Genomic DNA, 20,429 nt, shown 5'->3' on the forward strand with positions numbered 1-20,429 from the left:
TGCAAACACCAAACCCCCGACCCACTCCCCAGCCCGGCCGGTTTGCTGTGCTCGACCCCAGCTTTTGCGAGGCCGCAGCTCTGGGTCAATGTTTAAGCCCGTGACACCTGCCGACCGCCCGGATAACCGGCCGCTTTCCCTGGAAAACTGCACGTCCGCTGCCGGTGCGGTGAGAGGGGCCAGCGCAGCTCGTTGCACAGCCCGGGGAGAAATGAGGCCCATTTTTGCTCCCGTTCCGGCACAGAAAAGCCGCAAGACCCGCCGCTAGCCGAGCAGCATCCCACCCTACCCCGAGCCCATGGGCACAGACACCCGCCGGCGCCGCGAGGCAGAGCACGGAGCGAGGAAGGCCCCGTGGGGAAGGGGGAGACGCGCCGTTACCGCGGCCATGGCTGCGCCTCCGTGTGCCGAGTGGCGGCCCGGCGAGGCGGAGCGGCCCGGCCCGCTCACCTGGGCCAAAGGCCAGGCCGGCCTCCGCCTGGGCAGGGCCTCCGCCCCGCCTGCCCTGCGAACACACACACACACGCGCACATACATGCAGGAACACGTATACACGCCTAGACATACACATACGTGCAGACGCATGCATGCATATACCCATGCACGCACACATGCGTACATATAATACGTTTTTCTATGGGCACACATGCACACATTTATATATATATATATAAAAACATATATAAATGTATAAATGTCTATAAATATATATAAATATAAATAAATATAAATAAATATAAATAAATATAAGTATAAGTATAAGTATAAGTATAAGTATAAGTATAAGTATACGTATACATATATGTATATATATAATTTTATATATTTCATATTTCATATATAATATATAATATATATTTTATATATATTTCATATATTTTATATATTGTATATGATTTTATATATTTAGTTTTTCGTATAAAAATAAGACATGGCCACGGGGTGGATCCTTCCACACAGTCTCTAAAAAGGCAAAGAGAGAGATATGGGAAGTGCTGCCCCAGCACTGGAGTTCCCAGAAACATCCTTGACTCCATAAACCCCAATGTTATATACAACATATAACATATAACATATAACATATAACATATAACATATAGACATATAGACATATAGACATATAGACATATAGACATATAAATATAAACATGGCATCATATAATAATATAATAATACAATAATATAATATGATATTTGGTATATGATATATGATATATGATATGATATATGACATATGATATATGATATATAATATATATTAATTTGTCCTATAGCGTAGCATGTATTTCTTCCCCTGGCTTTCACCACGCTCCCATGACTAACCAGAGACCACAGCAGATGCTGGGAACTTTGCTCACTCCCGTCTTTCCATCTCTTGGAAAGGGGCTCAGCCCTTGATGACTTGGGAAGTTTTAGGGCAATTCATCTTCTTCTGAATTTTTTACTGTATTTAGGTGCCACCTGGGACCTCGTTGCTGACAACAGCAGTTAGTCAGTGACCTGTTGGTGATGAGAGGGACCCTGTTGTGGCTGAAAGGCAGGTCCATATATCCTCCAAAACAAAGCAAAGGGCACAAGATGCATCCCCAGGAAAGCAGCAAGGCCTGTTCCTGCCCGGCACGCAGCCATATCCCGGGTTTCCAGCAGAGGGAGGGATAGGATCACTTGTTCACTTGCAGTCTCCTCTGCTCAGAAGTCCTGGAATTAACGAGAAAGTTAAGAAAATGCAAAATTACTGATACCACTATAATGCTTGCACTAGGCATGACCGAGCACTGCTTAGGAGGGGGCTGAACTAGCTCTTGGGGAAGCCCAAGTTTTAATACTCACCAAAGCACTATAGGAGTCAAGAAGAATTTAAAACCCTCAGGATGCTGCAGGACATTTTTTTTTTTTAATCCATCCAGTTTTCAGCATCGTCTCTGCTCTACAGCCCTGGCCCCATATGCACACTAGGTCTTGCTTCTTTAGAGACATTACACCCAGCACAAATGCTCACGTTTTTAAACATTTCCTTTAGTCCAGTGAGTACTACGGCTACAATTTGGTACTTGTCTTTATCGGCAAGGAGGGAACCGAGCACTGGGAAGCAGCTTTGCAATGTGTGCACTGACCATCGAAACCCCTTGGGCTGGACCCGAGAGCAGCCGGGACCGCGGGGGACCAGGACTGGTCACGCTGAGCTCATTTGCCCCTGGTCTTGGGCCAAACCCTGGCTGGCGCCGCCGGGTTCGGGTTTAATACCAGCTTTTAAAGAAAAGCCTGCTTGAGCTCTCACTGTTTGGGCAAAAGAAAGATTTTTTTAACCTCGTTTAAAATGGGCTGGGAGATTATGTTGAAACCTCCTCCAAGGTCACAAAAAAAGGCAGTTTTTGTTTCATTTCACTGCAAAATTTACTCACGTGGTCCCATTCTTCTTGTTTTGCTAAGACAAGCCCCCGGGTCATTCTGAACTTAAGTTATGTTCAAATAACACAGTAAGAGCTCCTTAGATTTTGATAATTTACAATAGCAGCTACTGAAACGAGCACGGTGATTCATTTGGGGAATAAACAAAGTGACACTTCCATCCCAGCCTTCTCCAAGCAGGGGACAATTCTCTTTTTGTTTAACAGCAGCAATAGCTCAGGACCAAATTCGCCACCAATAATTACACTTTCCCTGGGATTTAACGAGGTTCAGGCCTCCAGTGGCCCCTGGGAACCTGCTGGTTATGCAGGAGCCCCCCTGGCCCACTTAGGCAGAAGAAAAGCCAGAGCTGCAGACCCCTGCAATGCAGAGCAAGTGTCCATAGGTAACTAACTTATTAATTTATTTATTAATCTTACTAGGATGTAGGCACAGTATAGGTTTTTTTTTGTGCCCAGGAGCCCACTGAGGGGACTTCACAGTGACATGCAAGCCCATGGAAACAGGAGTGAGGTGTCTTGGGCTGAGCATGACCGGGTGCCTTTCCAATGATGACTTTCTCTCTTCCATCAGCTAACAATGAAATATATTCTTGCATTTTGTCTAATATCTTCATAACCTGCGGTGTTGTTCCTCTGGTTGGCATCATTCTCCTGTCTTTATGCACGTGGGTGCTACGACGGCTGTGTTGAGATGCCAACTGCCTTGAAGCATTAGAGCCACCCCAGGCAGATGGGCTCACGCAGCACGTGGGAGAGGACACAAGCTCAGATTTAGGGGGCATCTTATGCTAGACTTCCTTAGGAAAAAAAGATTTAGATTCTCATGTGGCAGTGATCATACAGGGTCATTTGGGTTAGGGTCATTCCATGCTATAGCTCACATCACCTTCGGATATGGGAAGCTATAAGGATGGCAATAGGGGAAAGAAAATGAAAAAACATTTGACTATCTGGATGACATGTGGCCTTTTCTGCTCCTCATAGCAGAATTCTTCACCAACCACCAGTGCTGGAAAGCTCTTCCTGGTCAAGCACCAAGCAAAGCCCAGAACCACACAGAGGTTGCAGTGGGAAATCACCTGAGCTTCCTTCTCATTCCGACTGGATGGAGAGTCCCAGGCTGGACTAGAAACACCAGTCACACAGCAGGACTCATTTGCCTTCCCCAGGGAAACGGTTGCACAGGTTGATATATCCCCTTGCCAGAAAACTGGAAATTTGTCCCCAAAGGTCAAAGGCCTTCAGGACGTGTCCTCATTTCCTGAGATTCGATCCGAGCCCTTGTCAATGATTTACTACAGCACTTGAGAGGCTGGTGGGCTAGATACATCTTCCAGTAGGACTGATACCAAGGGGCCCGAAAGCTTTTGGTTGCAGCTATTTGAGAGCAAACTTCTCCATACGGAACAGCAATGTGGTGGAGCCCAGGCTTCCTTCCTGCTTTGGTTCTCTCTATCTGCTCTTTAATGTCACATCAGGCTACGTCTACCATAGACAGCGCGCTCACGGCCTTGCCTTCCCACAGGTAAGTCTCCTTCCACCTAACTTTACATACAGATACTATAGAGATACTAATTCCTTCCACCTACCTTTACATAGAAACCTCCTCAGTCAGCCCATCAATTTTGCCGTCACTTGAGGCATGTGCACACAATGTTCTCTGTAAACAGCCACCAGGAAAGAAAAAATATTGGCAGCTACCCAGATCTGAGTGTGGGCATTGCAGTTCCTTCTTATATGAACCCTCTGCACTTCAGTTTTTGTTTTAAGAATGCATAGTAAGCCTGCTTACATTTCCTTATGAGAATTAGTGTGCCATTTTCAGGAACTTGGAATTAATTCCTTATGAAAATTACTTTATCAAATTTAGTTTAAAATCTTTTTATTACAATTATTTAGCATTTAGCAAGTTAAAGCTCACACTGTTGCTCATAGAAGAGAAGTGCATGCACATAACCCAATTTCTAAGCCCAGCCAGATCTGTATATCTTTTTTTTTTCCCTGAACTATCTTATTAAGCTGTCTGAGTGGCATTTTGGCTTTGAAGGGAAGGAATAAACAAGTTACTCTTTCTAAAGCTATGGTGTCATGATAGGAAAATGGTTAGATTTCTTCTGCAGCTGTTAATTTCAGGCTTGTTCTAAAGGCAAATATGATTTAGAAGGATCAAAAAAAGGTATCAGTGATAATTGGAACATGGAGACAAGGAGAAGGCGTAAAGAAAAAAAACCACGGTAGTGATACACTTAATTATGAAGGCTTACTCCGATAATCCCTTTTGAAAATGAACAAAGAAGAGATATTTGATGTTTGATGAACTTATCAAACGCGGCAGAATAATGAAGAGGTAAATGTGAAATCCAATCGAAGGTGAGCCAATTAAGCACTTTGCAGAGGGCTGAAGGATCCAGGCTGCAAATCCGCCTGTCAGGCGGAAAAACGTATCAATACCCACATGTCCCCCGGCCCTGCACCCATCTGCCTGTATCCCCAGCGGGTATTCCTTCCCCACTTACCAATATTTCTCCTTGGTCTGAAGCCTCCTGAGCCAAACAGGCTGCTCATGAGTTAAACACCAAAACCACCACCATCATCATCATCATCCATCATCATCATCATCATCATATTTTGGCTTTCAATAACCCTGCAATCTATTTGGGAAGCTGAGGAGTGGTGCTGGCATGGTACATGTTGCTTCTCAGCACAGAGAGAGACGTTGTGGAAATATGGATCAGAAAACTTGGGATTGAGACACTGGGAACACGATGACCTGGCAGGCAGGATGGGGGTTTTACTGCTGCTGTGTACGGATATTCCGTGCCTGTATGGAAATCCTGATCCAAGGGAGCTTGAAGCAAAGTACTCCCTTTACTTATAGCCTTCCTTTATGTTTTTTTTTTTTTTTTGCCTTCTTTGCAGTACTTGTGTATTTCCCTCAGGCAATTCACCACATACCTGCATGCTTTGCTGTTGCAGCTCGCTGCTATGGTCATTCCCAGCTTCTCCACCCCATCCAGGAGAATCAAGCCCTGGTTGCAGACCAATCCGGAGAAACACCTAGCAGGAGTCCAGAACCATACAGAAAAAGGAAAGCCAAAAAAAACCATTTCAGAATAAGCCCAAGACAGACCTGGGGTGGGTCAAGCAACGCAGCTACTGCTGCTGAGGGCCTGACCCAAATCTCACCAGCCTCTAATTTCCTACAAAATAGGTTCTTGTTGGAGATACACATACAGATCGTTTCTTGCTGTTTGCCTCTGGGCCTTCTTAAAATACGACTTCAAAGACCTTAGCCTGCTGTCTCTTGCTCTCCTCAGAAGAACCAGCAGAGATGTTAATTCTCCGGCTCCTGTTGACTGTCAGCTAAGCCAGTGGTCCGAGTGGACTGACTGCTTTTTTTGCCAAGAGAAAAAAGTAAGGCGCGACCGTAATGTATTCATTTATCTTCAGATGTGTCTGTGATGAGGATGTACACACATTAATTATAAATATTATACATATTCATCACTCTGAAGCATGCACTAAACTCATCCGAATATGATGGAGATGCTCTTGCTCTAGAGAGGCTCTTACTTAGCCTGGTGTAAACTAGGAATAAATTCACGTAAAACAGCAGAGCTGCAAAACACAGAATGAAGGCAAATGGGGGAAGAATCAGGCTGGAATATTTGCCCAAGACTTTCTCCCTTTTCCGCTTTAAATTTAATTAAGTATCCCCTGATTCTTAATGCAAATGAAGAATGAATTCACAAATGAAAAGAAATTAAAAGCAGCCTTCATTCATTAGCTCCCGTTCTCAATTTTTGTTATCATCTCACATATGTCTTCATAACTCAAGAGGTTATTTCAAGTAGCCAGCGTAATTTTGCTTTTTACTGAGTTTACAACCCCGTATTTTTTGTTCCTGCAATATAGTCAGCAAATTTATTTGCCTCCTCTCTCTCTCTTTCTCTCTTGCTTTTTTTCTTTTTTCCTCCTGCTCAAGGAACAGCAGTTCTCATTAATAATCCATCAGAAACGTTATGTTGCTTTCAGGATCAGTGCTGTAATTAGTTGCTGTGTCCATTGGATCCCATTACATTCCGGGGCAAAAACATACCACACTGGTAAAATTTCATATGCCTGTCAACGTACAAAAAAAAAAAAGGCACAAATTCACAAAAATAGTCATCCACCCCCTGAATTTAGGACTGCATCTGTGAGCTGGTGGAAGCAGCATCCTGGAGGGGCGAGATATGCATTGGTGGGGTTTTCTCTGTCCTCTGCTCCAGTATCGGCACCGGACCCTGCTGCAGCCCGCCCAGTTTGGGGGACGGCCGTGCTCGGGGCACCTGTGGGACGAGGAGCACTGCGGCACTGGTGGGAGCTGTGCCAGGAGCACCCACTGCGGAAAGGACTTCCAGTGCCCGGAGAGCGGTGAGTGGAACGGCCACAAGCTCCTGCCACCAGGTCCCAGTCAGGGTGGCACCCCTTGAGGATGTGCTGTGCTCAGATGCATCATTTCAACGCCGTGTGGTTTCTGGGGTGGGTAAGAACACCTCTCCCCTGCTCTTCAGGCCGCTGCCTTAAACGTCACCTCGTATGCAACGGAGAGGCGGACTGCAGGGATGGGTCTGATGAGGAGAACTGTGAGGAGGAGGACGATGATAACGAAAGCTACTGTGGAAATCTGTTCCCAATCCCAGGGGCTGAAAAAGCTTCCCTAGGGTGAGTAATGGATCAATACCCACCTTTCTCACAATTAAGGCTTCATATTACTCTTTCCAAGTAATATCAGCATTCGGAGGGAGGATGTATCAGGTTCCACAAACCCCTATTGTGCAAAACTCAAAGGCAGCTCCAGGAGTTGGACAACAACAGGCACCACCATGAGTAAGAGCTGTGGAGGCAGCAAGGATCGTCCCAGCTTTAATTTCATGCTATGCCTCACATTTACTGGCTGACCTTGGCCTTCATCAGCCATCCTCTACCTCTGTCTGAGCTCTTCATACTCAGTAAAAATATATCCCATCTTTCTGGGACTGGCTATTGGGCAACTTTCTCCACTTAATGAGAGCCATATATTGAGTGAAACTGTACGCTTTGGAGAGGTAGTATCCTAGAGGCTCCCAGCTTTATGGAGAAATTTCCGGTCCAGGATTTAGGATGTCAAACCATAGATTCAAGGCAGAAGATTTGAGCTCCACATGAATATATGGAGAAGTAGTTATTTCTAAGCATGTAAAAGTTTTGCTCCAGCCAGCACTAAATATCAGTTAGGTAATACATGGAAAAGAGCAACTTGGATAAATTAAAGGCAAATCATCTGTGACAAATTGTGACATTTCTGTTTTAAATATTGTGTTTTAACCAAGACAATGCTTCATTTCATTTAAAGAATGTGGGCGACAATATGAAAATGCAGTTGGCTCTCTCATAACTTTCCTTTTGGTTTGACCCAAAGCTCTCTGGATTCAATGAGATAGATGGATCTCTGGCCCAGGACTTGGCAGGATCTATCAAAAGTTTATCGAGTCATAAATTTATTTTTGCTGCGCACTGCATTTAATGATTCACTCTGATTTGGTTTGTGCTGCAAAACACACAGCAGCTTTTAAGCTTTAAATACAATTCCTTGTTGTGGGGGGCTATGCTTCTATCTTGTTTGAATAATTCTTGTATTTTAGGCCACCAAATTATAGGGAATACGAAGGAAGAACCACGATTTCAGAGAGTAACAGCTCTGATGTAGCAGGGAGAGTAGCAGCCTGCAAGCCTAAGGAGGGCTCTAACTCCACGGAGAAATGGGAACATTTTTAAGGCAGGAGATGACATTGAGATATTAGAGTGAATGGCAGGAAATGCTTTATGACAGAGGGATGCACTCGACTGCCAAATACTCCCGCAGGACCCAGAGGAATCCCTGTGTGCTGGGGCTTTTATAGCTCTACTCAAGCATGGGCACGGACTGAAGGATTTAACTGATTTTTTTCCCATCTCCAGCATCTGAGTGCAAACCAGTATCATGGGGACAGTGTGACTGTGTGTGTCCTGTTTGCTTTGGTCAGGACATAGCAGTCAGAGAACAGCCTCCAACCTTAGGTTTAACTCAAAGCCCAAGAGCTGGGGTAGACCATGTGCAGAGTCAGAACAGAATTAGTAAAGGTGGCTGGTGGCAAAAGGAACTAGGAGTTATAGGTAACTGTCTGAATGCTATTTCTTCCCAAGATACAATATCCTAACGCAGGAAGACAGGCTGCACGTATATGATCCCCATTTTTTTGGAGGCCAGTGTGAGTATGTTTACAACGGCGAGTGGCGGGAGCTGAAGTACGACCCGGCGTGTGAACGTCTCTACTACGGAGACGACGAGAAGTATTTCCGCAAACCTTACAACTTCCACGTGTATCAGTTCCTAGTAAGTACTCCAGATATTCAAATTGGGCAGTATTTTCCTAGCGAAACCCTAAGATTTCTCTGAAGATATTATGGACGTTTTATTGGGAGAGAATTCAGTACATATCGGCTTTCAACTTACTTTTCTCCAGCTGTCCCCAAGACAGCAGTTAATTGATAATATAAATGCAGGTGTATGGCACACCGGGGAACTAACATGCTCTATCACCCAGGCATCCGCACTGCTTACTCTGGCCTAGTCAGAGGCAAAAGAAATAGGTTTTTCTCTAAATTCTGCTATTACTGAGATGAAGAACTCGGACAAGCCACTTGTCTCTCTAGGGGTTAAGATGGTCATTTGTAAAATGGGAGCAATTCAACAAGTTCAATTTTTGAAAGCACCTCAAATCTATGACAGGACTTCAAAGGGGCACAAAACTGGATTGAAAGAGACCAAGTTCCTGACAGCTCTCATGGTGCCTCACAGCACCATCGGTTCCACCTCATGGGGATGCTGGAGATGGAAGTTTAAGCCCTGTTTGGTCCAAGCAGAGCAATGATTTAACTTGGGTGCCCCCCACACGTAAGCAGATGGCCTGGCCACCATTGACAAACAAATCTATCATGCATCTCACAAGGCCATCCCTCTAAAACACAGGCAAAGCAACACTTATCTTCTCAAGTTGCCATTGTAAGTGCAACATTTGAATATATCCTAAATAAATTAATCCTGAAGCAAGCTGGAGTGAAAAAAACAATCCAAACAGTTAAGATGTGGCAGAGTTGTAAGGGACCAGAAAGAGGGTTTATAATGGGAAGTGTCAAGCTAGCTTAATAGTAATTGCTTTACTGTTGCAATGGCATTGCTTGGAGATGCTAAACAAGTAGAAATAGACTGAAATAGGAAAGAAGATATTTAAAAAACTGATGTCCACTCCTTTCACTTCAGGCTCATGCTGATTCTGGATTCTCTACGGAGTTTTACAATGATTCGAAGGACCTGCTTGATGCCCTCAAAACTGATAGATCTGAAACAAATGGCTTTACTTTTGGAATTGGACCTCAGTTTCTCAAGTTTGAGCTTGGTTTCACTTTATCGCACCAGAAAGGGTCCCTGAAGAATTTCACACAGTATGATGCAAAGGTAAATAGATATATATACACACACACATATATATATTCCAGTCATGCACAATCTTGTTGCAACTTACATTGTTTTTTTTTTCTTATTTGCACCCCACCCCCATTTTCTTACACATACTAATTATACCTTAATTTGTTCACGAAATTGCAAATGTAGGATCATTAGTAATCCTGTTTGTTGTTCTCATTACATTTTAGCAAGGAGGGAGTGGGAATAAAATTGAATTATGAAGACCCCAGCATGCATGTCATCTCACCCCATCCTGTTTCCCGGCCACATTAAGCACATAAATAAAAAAATGCTTAAAGTCTTGATGAGGGAGGAGGAAATATCAAGATGTTGATCAAACCAGCTATCCTGAGGGAATGATCTCCAGGAGCAAATATATCATGTTCAAATTAATACAAGCTGCCATACGCCAGGGCAATATGCTACTTGTAATAAGAGGTTAAAATAACATGCTGGCAAAAGAGTAGCAGATAATAGGGTTTATATCTCACAGTAAGTTTGCTAGCTGTGATGACCTCTTTCCACTCTAATAATATGAATGCTAGTGTTTCCCCCATGTAGAGTGCCCTGTCTCCACTTCTCTCTTGATGGCTGGCAGGAAACAATAAAGAAGAATTACCTTGATGGTGTTCTGAGCAGAAATGCCCTTAAAAGCTGTTTGAAATTGTCACCATCATAGTATTTACTGTGTCCTTGTCTAGACTCGCACACTATTTGCAGCTAAAGGATGATCAGTTATTGGCAGAATCATTTGAGGGGCTGTTCTTGGTGTGCTGGAGTCCAAGACAATGAGCGATGCAGAAGTGGTGGATTTGATGATATATCCAGGAAATTCTCACCTGATTCTGAGTGTATTCACACACCACCAGCACCATAGCATCTAAAACCCTGGCTCTGCCCTGCGCCTTATATACTACACGTAGGACAAGCACTCCCAAAAAAAGGACAACTGCTGATTTCATTTAAACTTGTGCTGTTTTCAAGCCTTTAACATACACCAGCAGTTACACAGAGAGTCTTTCCTTTGTGCACATAAGGACCAGAAAAGTCTTTAAAAAAATGCTGAGGTATTGCAGATGTGATGCTATAGCTGTGGGAGGGGACAATATTGCTTGCTGAGGCATTGACTCACCTGCTGTCTTCAGTGGAGATGCTCCTGCCAAACACACAGCAGGGCAATCTAAATGAATGTTCAGCATTATTATTATCCCTGGCAACCTCTCCCTCCAGCATCAGATAACCCAAGGGTTAGCCCGGTGCCATGCCAAGCAACTGCACCGGGCGGGGGACCCTTTTCTGCTCATTAAGGGTTTCAATGGCAACTCTTGTTTTGCTGACCTGCAGGAGGTTGGCTTCATCAGGGGTGTCACCAAGGTGCAGACTGCCCGCTTCAAGATGAGAAAGGAGAACATCGTTCTGGATGAAGACATCTTGCTCTCCTTGGAGGAGCTTCCAGACGATTATGACTACGGGATGTATGCCAAGTTCATCAATGACTATGGCACCCACTTCATGACATCCGGGACAATGGGAGGTGTCTTTGAGTACATCCTCGTTGTTAACAAAGAAGAAATGAGAAGAAGAGGTTAGAATCACATGAGAAATTCTCTGCTCATACTTTTATTCTCTAAACCTTTCCTTTCCATTTGGAGGACCATTCTGGTACAGCCCACCAGAATAACTCTTGTAGCTTCAGGCTGCTCCCCAAGACCATCTTTAGCCAGCCATGTGGCGGGAGGGAGGCTGCCCATCAGCCCCTCATAGCTGGGCTGACTGGTACATGCCATCATGTGTTAGACTTTCCGAAGAACTTGGGGAAGTTTTCTGTAGAAATCTGAATTTATTTTCCTACCTTTTCTCAGGGTTGCTTCCTAGACTTCCAAGACTTCCTTGTCGTATTTCTTAGAGGCTTTGGCCTGGCCATTCTTGTGATCGCTTGGGAACAAAATGCCTGCAAACTCATCCAGAGTAAAGAACGATAGCTCGCTTTAGATTTAGCTTCCTAGTAGGGAAGGTTTCCATTCTCTATAACTGGAAATAATGCATTGCACTTGGCAATACCTTTGGCACTTTACTCTGGTTAGTGTCAGATCTGAAGATTAACAGAGTTCTGCTAGCTCCACTTCTCAACAAATTAGAGAGTATAAGGCTGGAGAACTATACCGCTAAATCTTGCTTATAAAATATCTACCACAGATGTCCAGACTGCAAGAATATCCATTACTGGAGAGGCAAAGAACAAGGTTTCTTCTAATCACAACATAAGATGTGAGAGAAAGTTAATATGGCACTAACCAGATTGTCAACTTTTGCAAAAATATCTACAATGCAATAGATCCCACTTCCCATAAAAAAAAAAAAAAGCATAGTTTTCCATTACTCTGTTTTTGTTCTGCAAAAGATTCAGCTTTGATAATTCCAGGTTGGGTAACGGCCCTTGTGGCAGTGGACAGCTGGTGCAAACTGCTTCGGTTCCATCCATTTCCATGGGGCAGACCCAAGTTCTGCTGGACAGTCTTGGTTCTGAAATGGTTTGGTCCCCTCTGGAATAGCTAACCGTGCACTCCACATTCAGTGTTAACCATGCCAGCTATTCCACAAGAAACAACTACCACTTGAGCGAATTTTCACCAAATTCCTAAACTACTAATGTTTGGAAACGTGATGCTTCTTCAAATCATTTATTCAGTTTGAAGACTGAGTGATGTAGAAGTGAATGAGAACTTGGCAAGCAATTCTCCAGAGAATAGACTGCCAAGTAAAGAGGAAGAATGATTCAAGAGCATGCAGAGGGAGGCTATTATTTTACTTTATCTTGTGCTTACGATATATCAGAGGAGGAGATTTACTGCTGCATGATGCCCTGTTTTAGGAAAGAAGAATGTTGAAGTTCAGCAAAAATAAAAATGTGCCCAGTAGAGATGCCATTTTCATTCTAATCTAATATGCTTGCATAATTTTAATCTAAATATGACACTGTTAGAAAGACCATGTTTATCAAGTCAGCAGTGCTCTACATGATGCTGCACACATCCAGAAGGAACCAGCTATGTTGGTTGGTGGTCTAAATGGTCTATGTTGGTGCTTCTAGTCTAAAAACTCTGAATAAGAACCAATTCCTTAACGGTGAGCCCTGGACATGCTTAAAGGCTGTGTCTGCAAAAGCATTTAGGCACCTTCCCTATGGGACAGTCAGGACAGAAGAGCTCAAGTCTCGAGCATCCAGGTAGGCAAAAGCATGAGGTGACTTCAAGTATCCAGAAAACCTGAGCTTTGAAAATGGAGGCAACGACTGAATTTGGACATCGGGAACAGACCTCAACTCAACAGCGCAGTTTCAGACTGCAGTTCAGCAGCCAGATTGTTTCTAACTTGCAGGCTGCAAGGGCTCATTTGGATGTGGTCATGAGTGAAATAAATGTAGATGTCAAAACAAGGTCCCTGTTGCTCTGCCATCAATATTTTTCATTACTTGTTTTAAAAATAGATTATTATGGTTCTCTTATTTAGCTGAAAATGGTATAATGCGTTCGCACATTACAAGAACATTTATGGGAGAATCGTTATGCACCGAGTAAATTAGGAAGAGTCTTCACATATTCTGATTAATTCAAAATGCAGCAGTAAATCTTACCATTTGAACACATTTAACTATCCCAAATTACATCATAAAAAACTGTCAGACTCTCCTCTCGATTGCCGATATTTCCTATGACCACTCTTTTGCAATGATAGCCACTTTTCATTTATCAAGACCGGGTCTTGCTGCAACCAATAGCAAATTGTATTGACAGAGCCTTGCTGAACATAATTACTCCACAGGAACCACGGTGAATCAATTAATCAGGGTGTTGCTCAAGTTTAATTTTATGGCACTCTGACACCAAGATAAGCAATCACTCATGTTGCTTTGGGTGAATGAACTTTACCCACTGTGTTTACAACTGTTGAGCAGTTTAGTACGAGTAATTGAGTGCTGCACATTTAATTTTTCTCAGGGGCCCAGTTTTGCAGTGGGATGTAATTCCCCCTGAAGTCTCGAGCATGCTTCAGCTCTCACCACTTTGAATTCAGGCTATGTAGCACCTTTCTCAGGCCGCTGCTAAGGACCAGCCAAGGCGACAAGCAGATCCTAGTCCCCACTCCAGTGTGTCTCCCATGAGTTATTCCTGCAGGACATGCAGAAGAGGGGAAAAAACCATCAAGCCACAGGCATTTTAGTGCCATGTTAAACACAACCAAGACTGAGAGCCCCTCCTGCAGCTGCAGCCTGGTCCAGCGCTCCGGCCAGAGACTCGGTTTTGATCATTAGCCCATCAAGCCGTGACGCACAAACCCCTCTGACCTCCGGCCTCCCTTTCAATACTGTGGTATCGATTGCCCGGCTGCTTTGTAAAATACTTGAAGATCTACTGACAAAAAAAAAAAAAAAAAAAAAAAAAAAAAAAAAGCTATATAAAAGTTACCCATTCCTTACCCTTATTCTGCCTTTATTGTAATCAATGGATTTTTTAACTATCGCAGAAGACAGCCCTATATTTGCAGTCTGTTGAAGTGGGTACGTAAAGCGAGGCTGGATGAAATACAGCATGGCTTTCTTTGGTGAAACCACCTCGTTAGTTCATTTCTGCGAGCTTCATGAGTCTCCTGTTACATATTTGTATGATGGATGTGGCAGTGGGGCTGGCAGCAATGCAGCAGGGAGGGTTTTGCAGCTTGCAGCTGACTGGTCTTTTGCAAGGTGCTGCTGAAGATGCTGCTTAAGCCACTGATGGAAGAATCAGCTACTCGTTTATGAAAATTAGCACAGACCTATCTAATTCAATTGCTGTTTCAAAATTCATTCTAGTTATGAGTTAATTTGTGTGTGTGGGAAAAGACAGGTACGCCTAGGCCAAAGCAGGAAATAAGTGCTTGTGTTAAGACCTTCATTTATTGCTAATACTGTTTGAGGAAACAATTTTACCGTAAGGACTTTTCCCTCCTGAGCTATGCTGTGACAGGCTCACCAAAACGTTGGCATTGCCACTGTAAGAGAAAGAGCTGGCCTCTGCCCTGGGTCCCAGAACAAGCTGTGCAATTAACTGAATATAAAATATCTAATTAGGAAAGCGGGGGTCTTTCTGGTCAATAGGAGCCATGGACTCGACGGGCTCTGTGCTTGTTTTGCAGACATGAGCTCTGAAGACGTAGCCTCCTGCTTTGGTGCATCGCTGGGCATTGTGGCTGTCAAGTCCGAACTAAATCTGAAAGCCTCCTTGTCAACCTCTGAATGCAAAAATAAGGGATTTTTTAGAAATGGTAAGATAAGCTGATTCCCTCAGTCTCAACCCTCACTGGTTGTCTATGGCTCCCTGGTGGCTCCAGACCTCCTCTCTGAGCCCATGCAGAAGCTGCTGTCCACCCCAAGCTTCCCATCTCTAGCACATGGCATTTTTGCTGCCAGGGATGAGGCAGATATGAACCAGGCACAAAACACATCATCCACAAATCCCTCCCCTTCTATCCCGTTCCAGATTCCTCAGGGCTCTGGTCTGTCCCACAGATTTCCTATGCGCCGTCAATGCTGAGCCAGATGTTGAGCAGGGATCCAGCTGCTAGTGATGGGATAGATTCCAGCCTGAAGCTGGAGAGGGCTACAGAGAGACTATTAGGAATCCAAACTAGCAATTAAGAGGCTAAGATAACCCAAATTCACAAAGCACTTTAAAAATTACAGACACAGTGTGCACGCGTTCACTAGACATCTGGAGCCTGGCAATTCCTTTAAGACTTACTGTCTTGGAGCACTCTCAGTGCTCATCTCCTGGCAGAACATCTTCTAACAGGGTAAACTTTTCAGATGGTTGGAGCAACAGTGCCATTGTGGAAGACATTATTCCCCGGATTAGAGGTGGAGATACCAGCTACAGCGGCGGCCTCTTGAACACCCTGGACTCCAACACGTACCGGCGCTGGGGAAGGTCATTAAAATATAATCCTGCTGTTATTGATTTTGAGGTAAGTCTTTCTGCCGCCGCAGAAACTCTGCCACGAGCAGGAATGAAAGCGTAGCCGAGCAGATCATTTCGTATTTTCATTGTGATCCCATCGCAGAACAAGATTAAATGCAACGGGCCACTGATCTGGCAACCCCTTATTCATTTCACAACGGGGAGAGCATCGCAGGGCCACAGCAGCAGCGGGGAGGAGGCGAGAGGCTTAATGCAAGATTAGCGACAAGTTGTGTTTCTGATGTGTCCCCAAACGGCTTCCCGATGAGCATCCATCGCTGTCACTCTCCCTGCCACCTTCCAGGCACTCGCATGTGGCCGTCCCTCCCTTTGGACTCACAGTGGGTCTGCGTAGCCTCCCCTGTGCGTATCCTTCCATGACTCCCTGGAGCTCCTGGCCCACCTTGCCTGTGGATCCTTCTCTCTCCAGCAGCCTGAGCAGGTCCAAGAGGGTCGGTGGCCCCAAAAAGCAGGTCCCGCTGCTGCATCTCTATTCCTTGGATGCCACAGGGCAGAGATGATTGAGGGTCCCACGGGGTTTCAGAGTTGGAGATGAGATGGGTGCGAGCAGAGACGGGTGCGAGCAGAGAAGGGAAGAGACAAGAGCGACCCTAAGGTGCTCTTGCTTGAGGTGGGAGAAGAGGGAACGGAAGGTGGAATCAGGAATTCTGAGCAATAGTATCAGATCAAGTGGGAATTTGCAAGTTTTTCGGCGCAGCAGCACAGTGACGGAGGGGCCTGCTGAGTTAGAAGCTCTTCCAGTTGCAGCTGGACACACACTGCAGATTATTCACCTTTCTGCACAGGTTCCCATCAATTCTGGGCAAAATGCACTGCATTTTCCAGTAAACCACTCGCTGGCGTCTCTGCTGGCTGCTTTAGGAGCTCAGAAATCGCCGTGGCTTTGGGCTGCTGATAAGCACCTGTGTCCACTTTATCTCTTATCTCCAGCTTCCCCCCCGCCGCGGATAAACAAGCTTGTGCAAATTTGCCCAAAGCTGTTCCCAAAGCAACGGGGAGATCCCAGCACTGCTCCGGGCGGCATTGCCAGTGATACCCAGTGAAACTGTGCCAGTGCACTGTGCAACTTCTGCCACCGGTGAGACTAGAAGGGCTGGGATTTTAGGGGAACCACTTTATAAATACGACCTACAACCCCCAGTAAGGCTCTCGGGCTGCTTTGGCAGACCGGACACGGCCATCCTTTAAGCTGGTCCTTTGGTATAAGGCTAAATGCAGAAGGCAGGTTAGAACTAGCCACCCACATCCAGCTCTTTTTGCTGAATGCTCTACGAGAGCAGCACCTCGCTATGCAAACACTCGGAGCTCATCACATATTTAACTCCCTAGACGGCACTGCATGATTTTGCAGCCTCCTCCTAGGTTAAACCCAGCAGGCTGAGCCGGCGTCTTTGTGCCTTGCAGCTGCAGCCCATAGACGAGATCCTGCGCGGGAGCGATGCCGCGGGCGCCAAGCGGCAGCACCTGCGGCGCGCGCTCCACGGCTACGTGTCCGAGTTCAGCGCCTGCCGCTGCGGGCCCTGCCACAACGACGGGGAGCCCGTGCTGGCCGGGGACACCTGCGTCTGCCACTGCCTGCCCGGCTACGGCGGCCCGGCCTGCGCCCAGAGCCGGCGCCCAGGTGGGTCCCGGTCGCCTTGGACTAACGGGTTGGTCCATTGCTCTACACAGATGGAAATAAGGGGGTGTTTGCTAGCTGGGGGCTTGGGGATGCTGTGCAAGGAGAGGTGAGATGGGAGCAGCAGCTCCAGCTGCAGCTGGACCATCCGTGGCCTTGTCCATGCTGCAGGAAGCCTGGATCAACGTGTGAGCCAGGCTTCCAAGGTGTGATCAACAAGAGCCTAAACATGGTGGTGCAACGGGGACAAGGGTGGACCTGTGTGCACAGAGAGGAGTCACGATGTCCCTGGTAGGAGGGTTCCCAAGCGCTGGTGTCATCCACTGAACGGGTGAAAGGGCAAATCCCGATGGACTGAGGGGGAAGGGAGACCCAAAGCTTCAGGCTGATCCATCAAAACGATCTCTCTGAAAGTGGTGCTGAGGCAATGCTCTGCCAAAAGGGCTGTTTTGATGAAAACAAACAAAAGAAGCATTCCAAACCACAGCGCTGCAGCTGGCAGAAAATCCATCTTTGGACTGGTTCTTCTAAGCAGAGCTCCAGGCATGCAAGAATGTGGTTGTAACTAGCGTCCCACCATTGGAAAACCAAAGCCTTGACAAGATGATGAATAAGAGCAGCGTTGGGCTAATGTTTTACGTATTCCTCTTCAAAAGGGCTGGCTCAGTGACTCAGAGCGGGGTTTTAATAAAACCTGGTCCTTAGAACTGTCTCCTAAGTTACAGATGAGCAGCATGGAAGGCTGAAGACTTACCCTGAAGGTCACCTAACAAATGGATGTGCCCGTGGCCAAAGACTGTGGGAGCTGCTTGGTGCTATGGCCAGCCTGGTGACAGCCCAAGCGTGGGCATTTCACCCAGCAGCTCCAGGTCATGGTCACTCCCAGCTCAAGGGAAATTCCAAGGCTCATTCTTCTTTTAAAGAATGATCCTTCAGTGCACCAGAAACCCAGCCTTCCAGGCAGCACATAGAGCACAGAGATCCATTTTGCTGTCTGGACTAATACAGTGTGTGAGCCAGGAATGAAGGCCAGCTGAGTAAATAAAAGAGGACAGTAAATGACAGACATCAAGTATTCCCATCAATAAGTGCAGCCATAATCTATAGTATTGGATGCACCTGACAAATCTTCCTGTCTTATAAGGTAAAGGGCTCGATGTGACCCTTTTCTGAAGGATGCACTTTGCAGGAGGACACTATGCAGGGCCATGCTAAGACCTTCAAGGCACTGATGGGTTTGGAGTGGGGAGACTGCTACACAGAGACCCATCACCGGCCCTTTGGGGGAGAAAAGCCAGTTTTGAAGGATCAGAAAAGAGCTACCGGTGTCTGAGGAATCTGATGCTGCTCCATCAACTGTGCCTTCAGGGTTCCTGCAAACCTTGATGTCAACAGTGGTTTGGGTGCCAAGCAGGGACCGGGTTGGCCATGGGGACCCACATCCGAGCAGAAGCGCAGAACTAAATAACCCTTTTTCCTTTCTTTTTAATGGCTTTACAGCCCGGGCAACGAGCGGGCGCTGGAGCTGCTGGTCGCCTTGGTCTCCGTGCCAGGCTGGACGGCGGAGGCGCAGCCGGCAGTGCAACAACCCGGCGCCGGGGCCCGGCGGGGCGGCGTGCGCGGGGCCGAGCGCGCGCACCGAGCCCTGCTGACCCCTCAGCACGGCCCTGCGAGCACACGGGCTCCCTGCCGGGCTCCAGACACCGCCGGCGGAATTCCGCACGGGAATTACTGCGGACAATTAATCGTGAGACATTGCATTTACCTACTTATGAAGATGAGGTAAAGAGATAGAAAACCTGATTCAATTTGATTCAATACCTGCCTGCTCTGTTTTTGGCTTCCCCCCAATTTCAGCGCACCCCTCGCAGCGCAGGGACCCCCGTGTGAGGCAGGAGACGGTGCAGAAGCAGCGTGGCGGGGACGGGGCTGCGCGAGCGCGAGGTTATAAGCAGCCAGGAGACACATTTACTAAAACTGTTTACATAAGTAAGCTGCGCTCGCAGAAATCTTTATATTTGCCTTTGGAAAACAGATTAGAAGCTCGCGAGCCTTGCATTTTCATGCAGTTGGTATTGACATATGCACCATGAAACTTTTATAAGTTGGCACTGTCAGATTTGAAAGTGTAGCATATTGGGCAGGGCCGCACGTGCTGCAAAGCCATATGCTGAGCTGTATGGGAGGAAGCTAAAGCCCAAAGCCACTGAAAAGTGCTGGGGAAAACGGGAATCCAAATTGATGAGAATCATAAATAAATAAGCAAATAATACACAGACGCACCAAACAAAACCATTCTACAGAGGATGCTCCTGCACAAGTGATGGCTATTCCTCCTTGGGATCTGTGATGAATTGACTATTAGAACAGAGGCATTTTATCTCCAAGGCACCCCGAGCTGGAGAAGATGCTAACGGGCTGCTTGATTTAAGGGCCTTTTTTTGCATGTGAGACGTAAATCTCGGCACAAAAATACACACAGTATTGAACAGTATCCAGGGAGTGCAGCAAGAGCCCCAGCTCGGGGCTCTTAATGAACTGCCGCAAAAACCTGGGGTGGACAGAAAGCAAATGGCACTTCATTTTACTGCGCTTTTCATTACAAAGGGGAGAAGGGGGAAAAAAAAGCCCCGAGAAGGAATCTGACATTATGAAAAGCAACAACAGCGACAAAACCTCAGTGCACAAAGGAGCACTTTCTATACATGTGAAGGGAAGAAGGAGCGGAAAGGGATCGTGGTTTAGTGAAAGAAATTGCTTAGCTCTAGCTCTGATTCTTGGAAATGCTTGTTTTTCCAACAGCATGTCAGTGGTGATTTAGAGCCTGACACTTAGCTGATGTAAATCAGCCTGGCTCC

At 46.0% G+C, this 20,429-nt stretch overlaps 1 protein-coding gene across 1 annotated transcript; it reads left to right on the forward strand.

Moving 5' to 3' along the window:
- Positions 1–3,733: 3,733 nt before the first annotated feature.
- On the forward strand, positions 3,734–19,441 carry C8A (complement C8 alpha chain). The gene is made up of 11 exons (XM_026034655.1): positions 3,734–3,936; positions 5,729–5,825; positions 6,683–6,827; positions 6,968–7,118; positions 8,619–8,808; positions 9,736–9,930; positions 11,284–11,524; positions 15,112–15,240; positions 15,782–15,939; positions 17,358–17,587; positions 19,085–19,441. The coding sequence occupies exons 1-11, from the start codon at positions 3,824–3,826 to the stop codon at positions 19,221–19,223; spliced, it is 1,788 nt and encodes a 595-aa protein (XP_025890440.1). The 5' UTR covers positions 3,734–3,823; the 3' UTR covers positions 19,224–19,441.
- The last annotated feature ends 988 nt before the right edge of the window (positions 19,442–20,429 follow it).

The sequence above is a fragment of the Nothoprocta perdicaria genome, unplaced genomic scaffold, assembly GCF_003342845.1.
Source record: "Nothoprocta perdicaria isolate Ctin4 unplaced genomic scaffold, notPer1 scaffold_0, whole genome shotgun sequence".
NCBI lineage: Eukaryota > Metazoa > Chordata > Aves > Tinamiformes > Tinamidae > Nothoprocta > Nothoprocta perdicaria.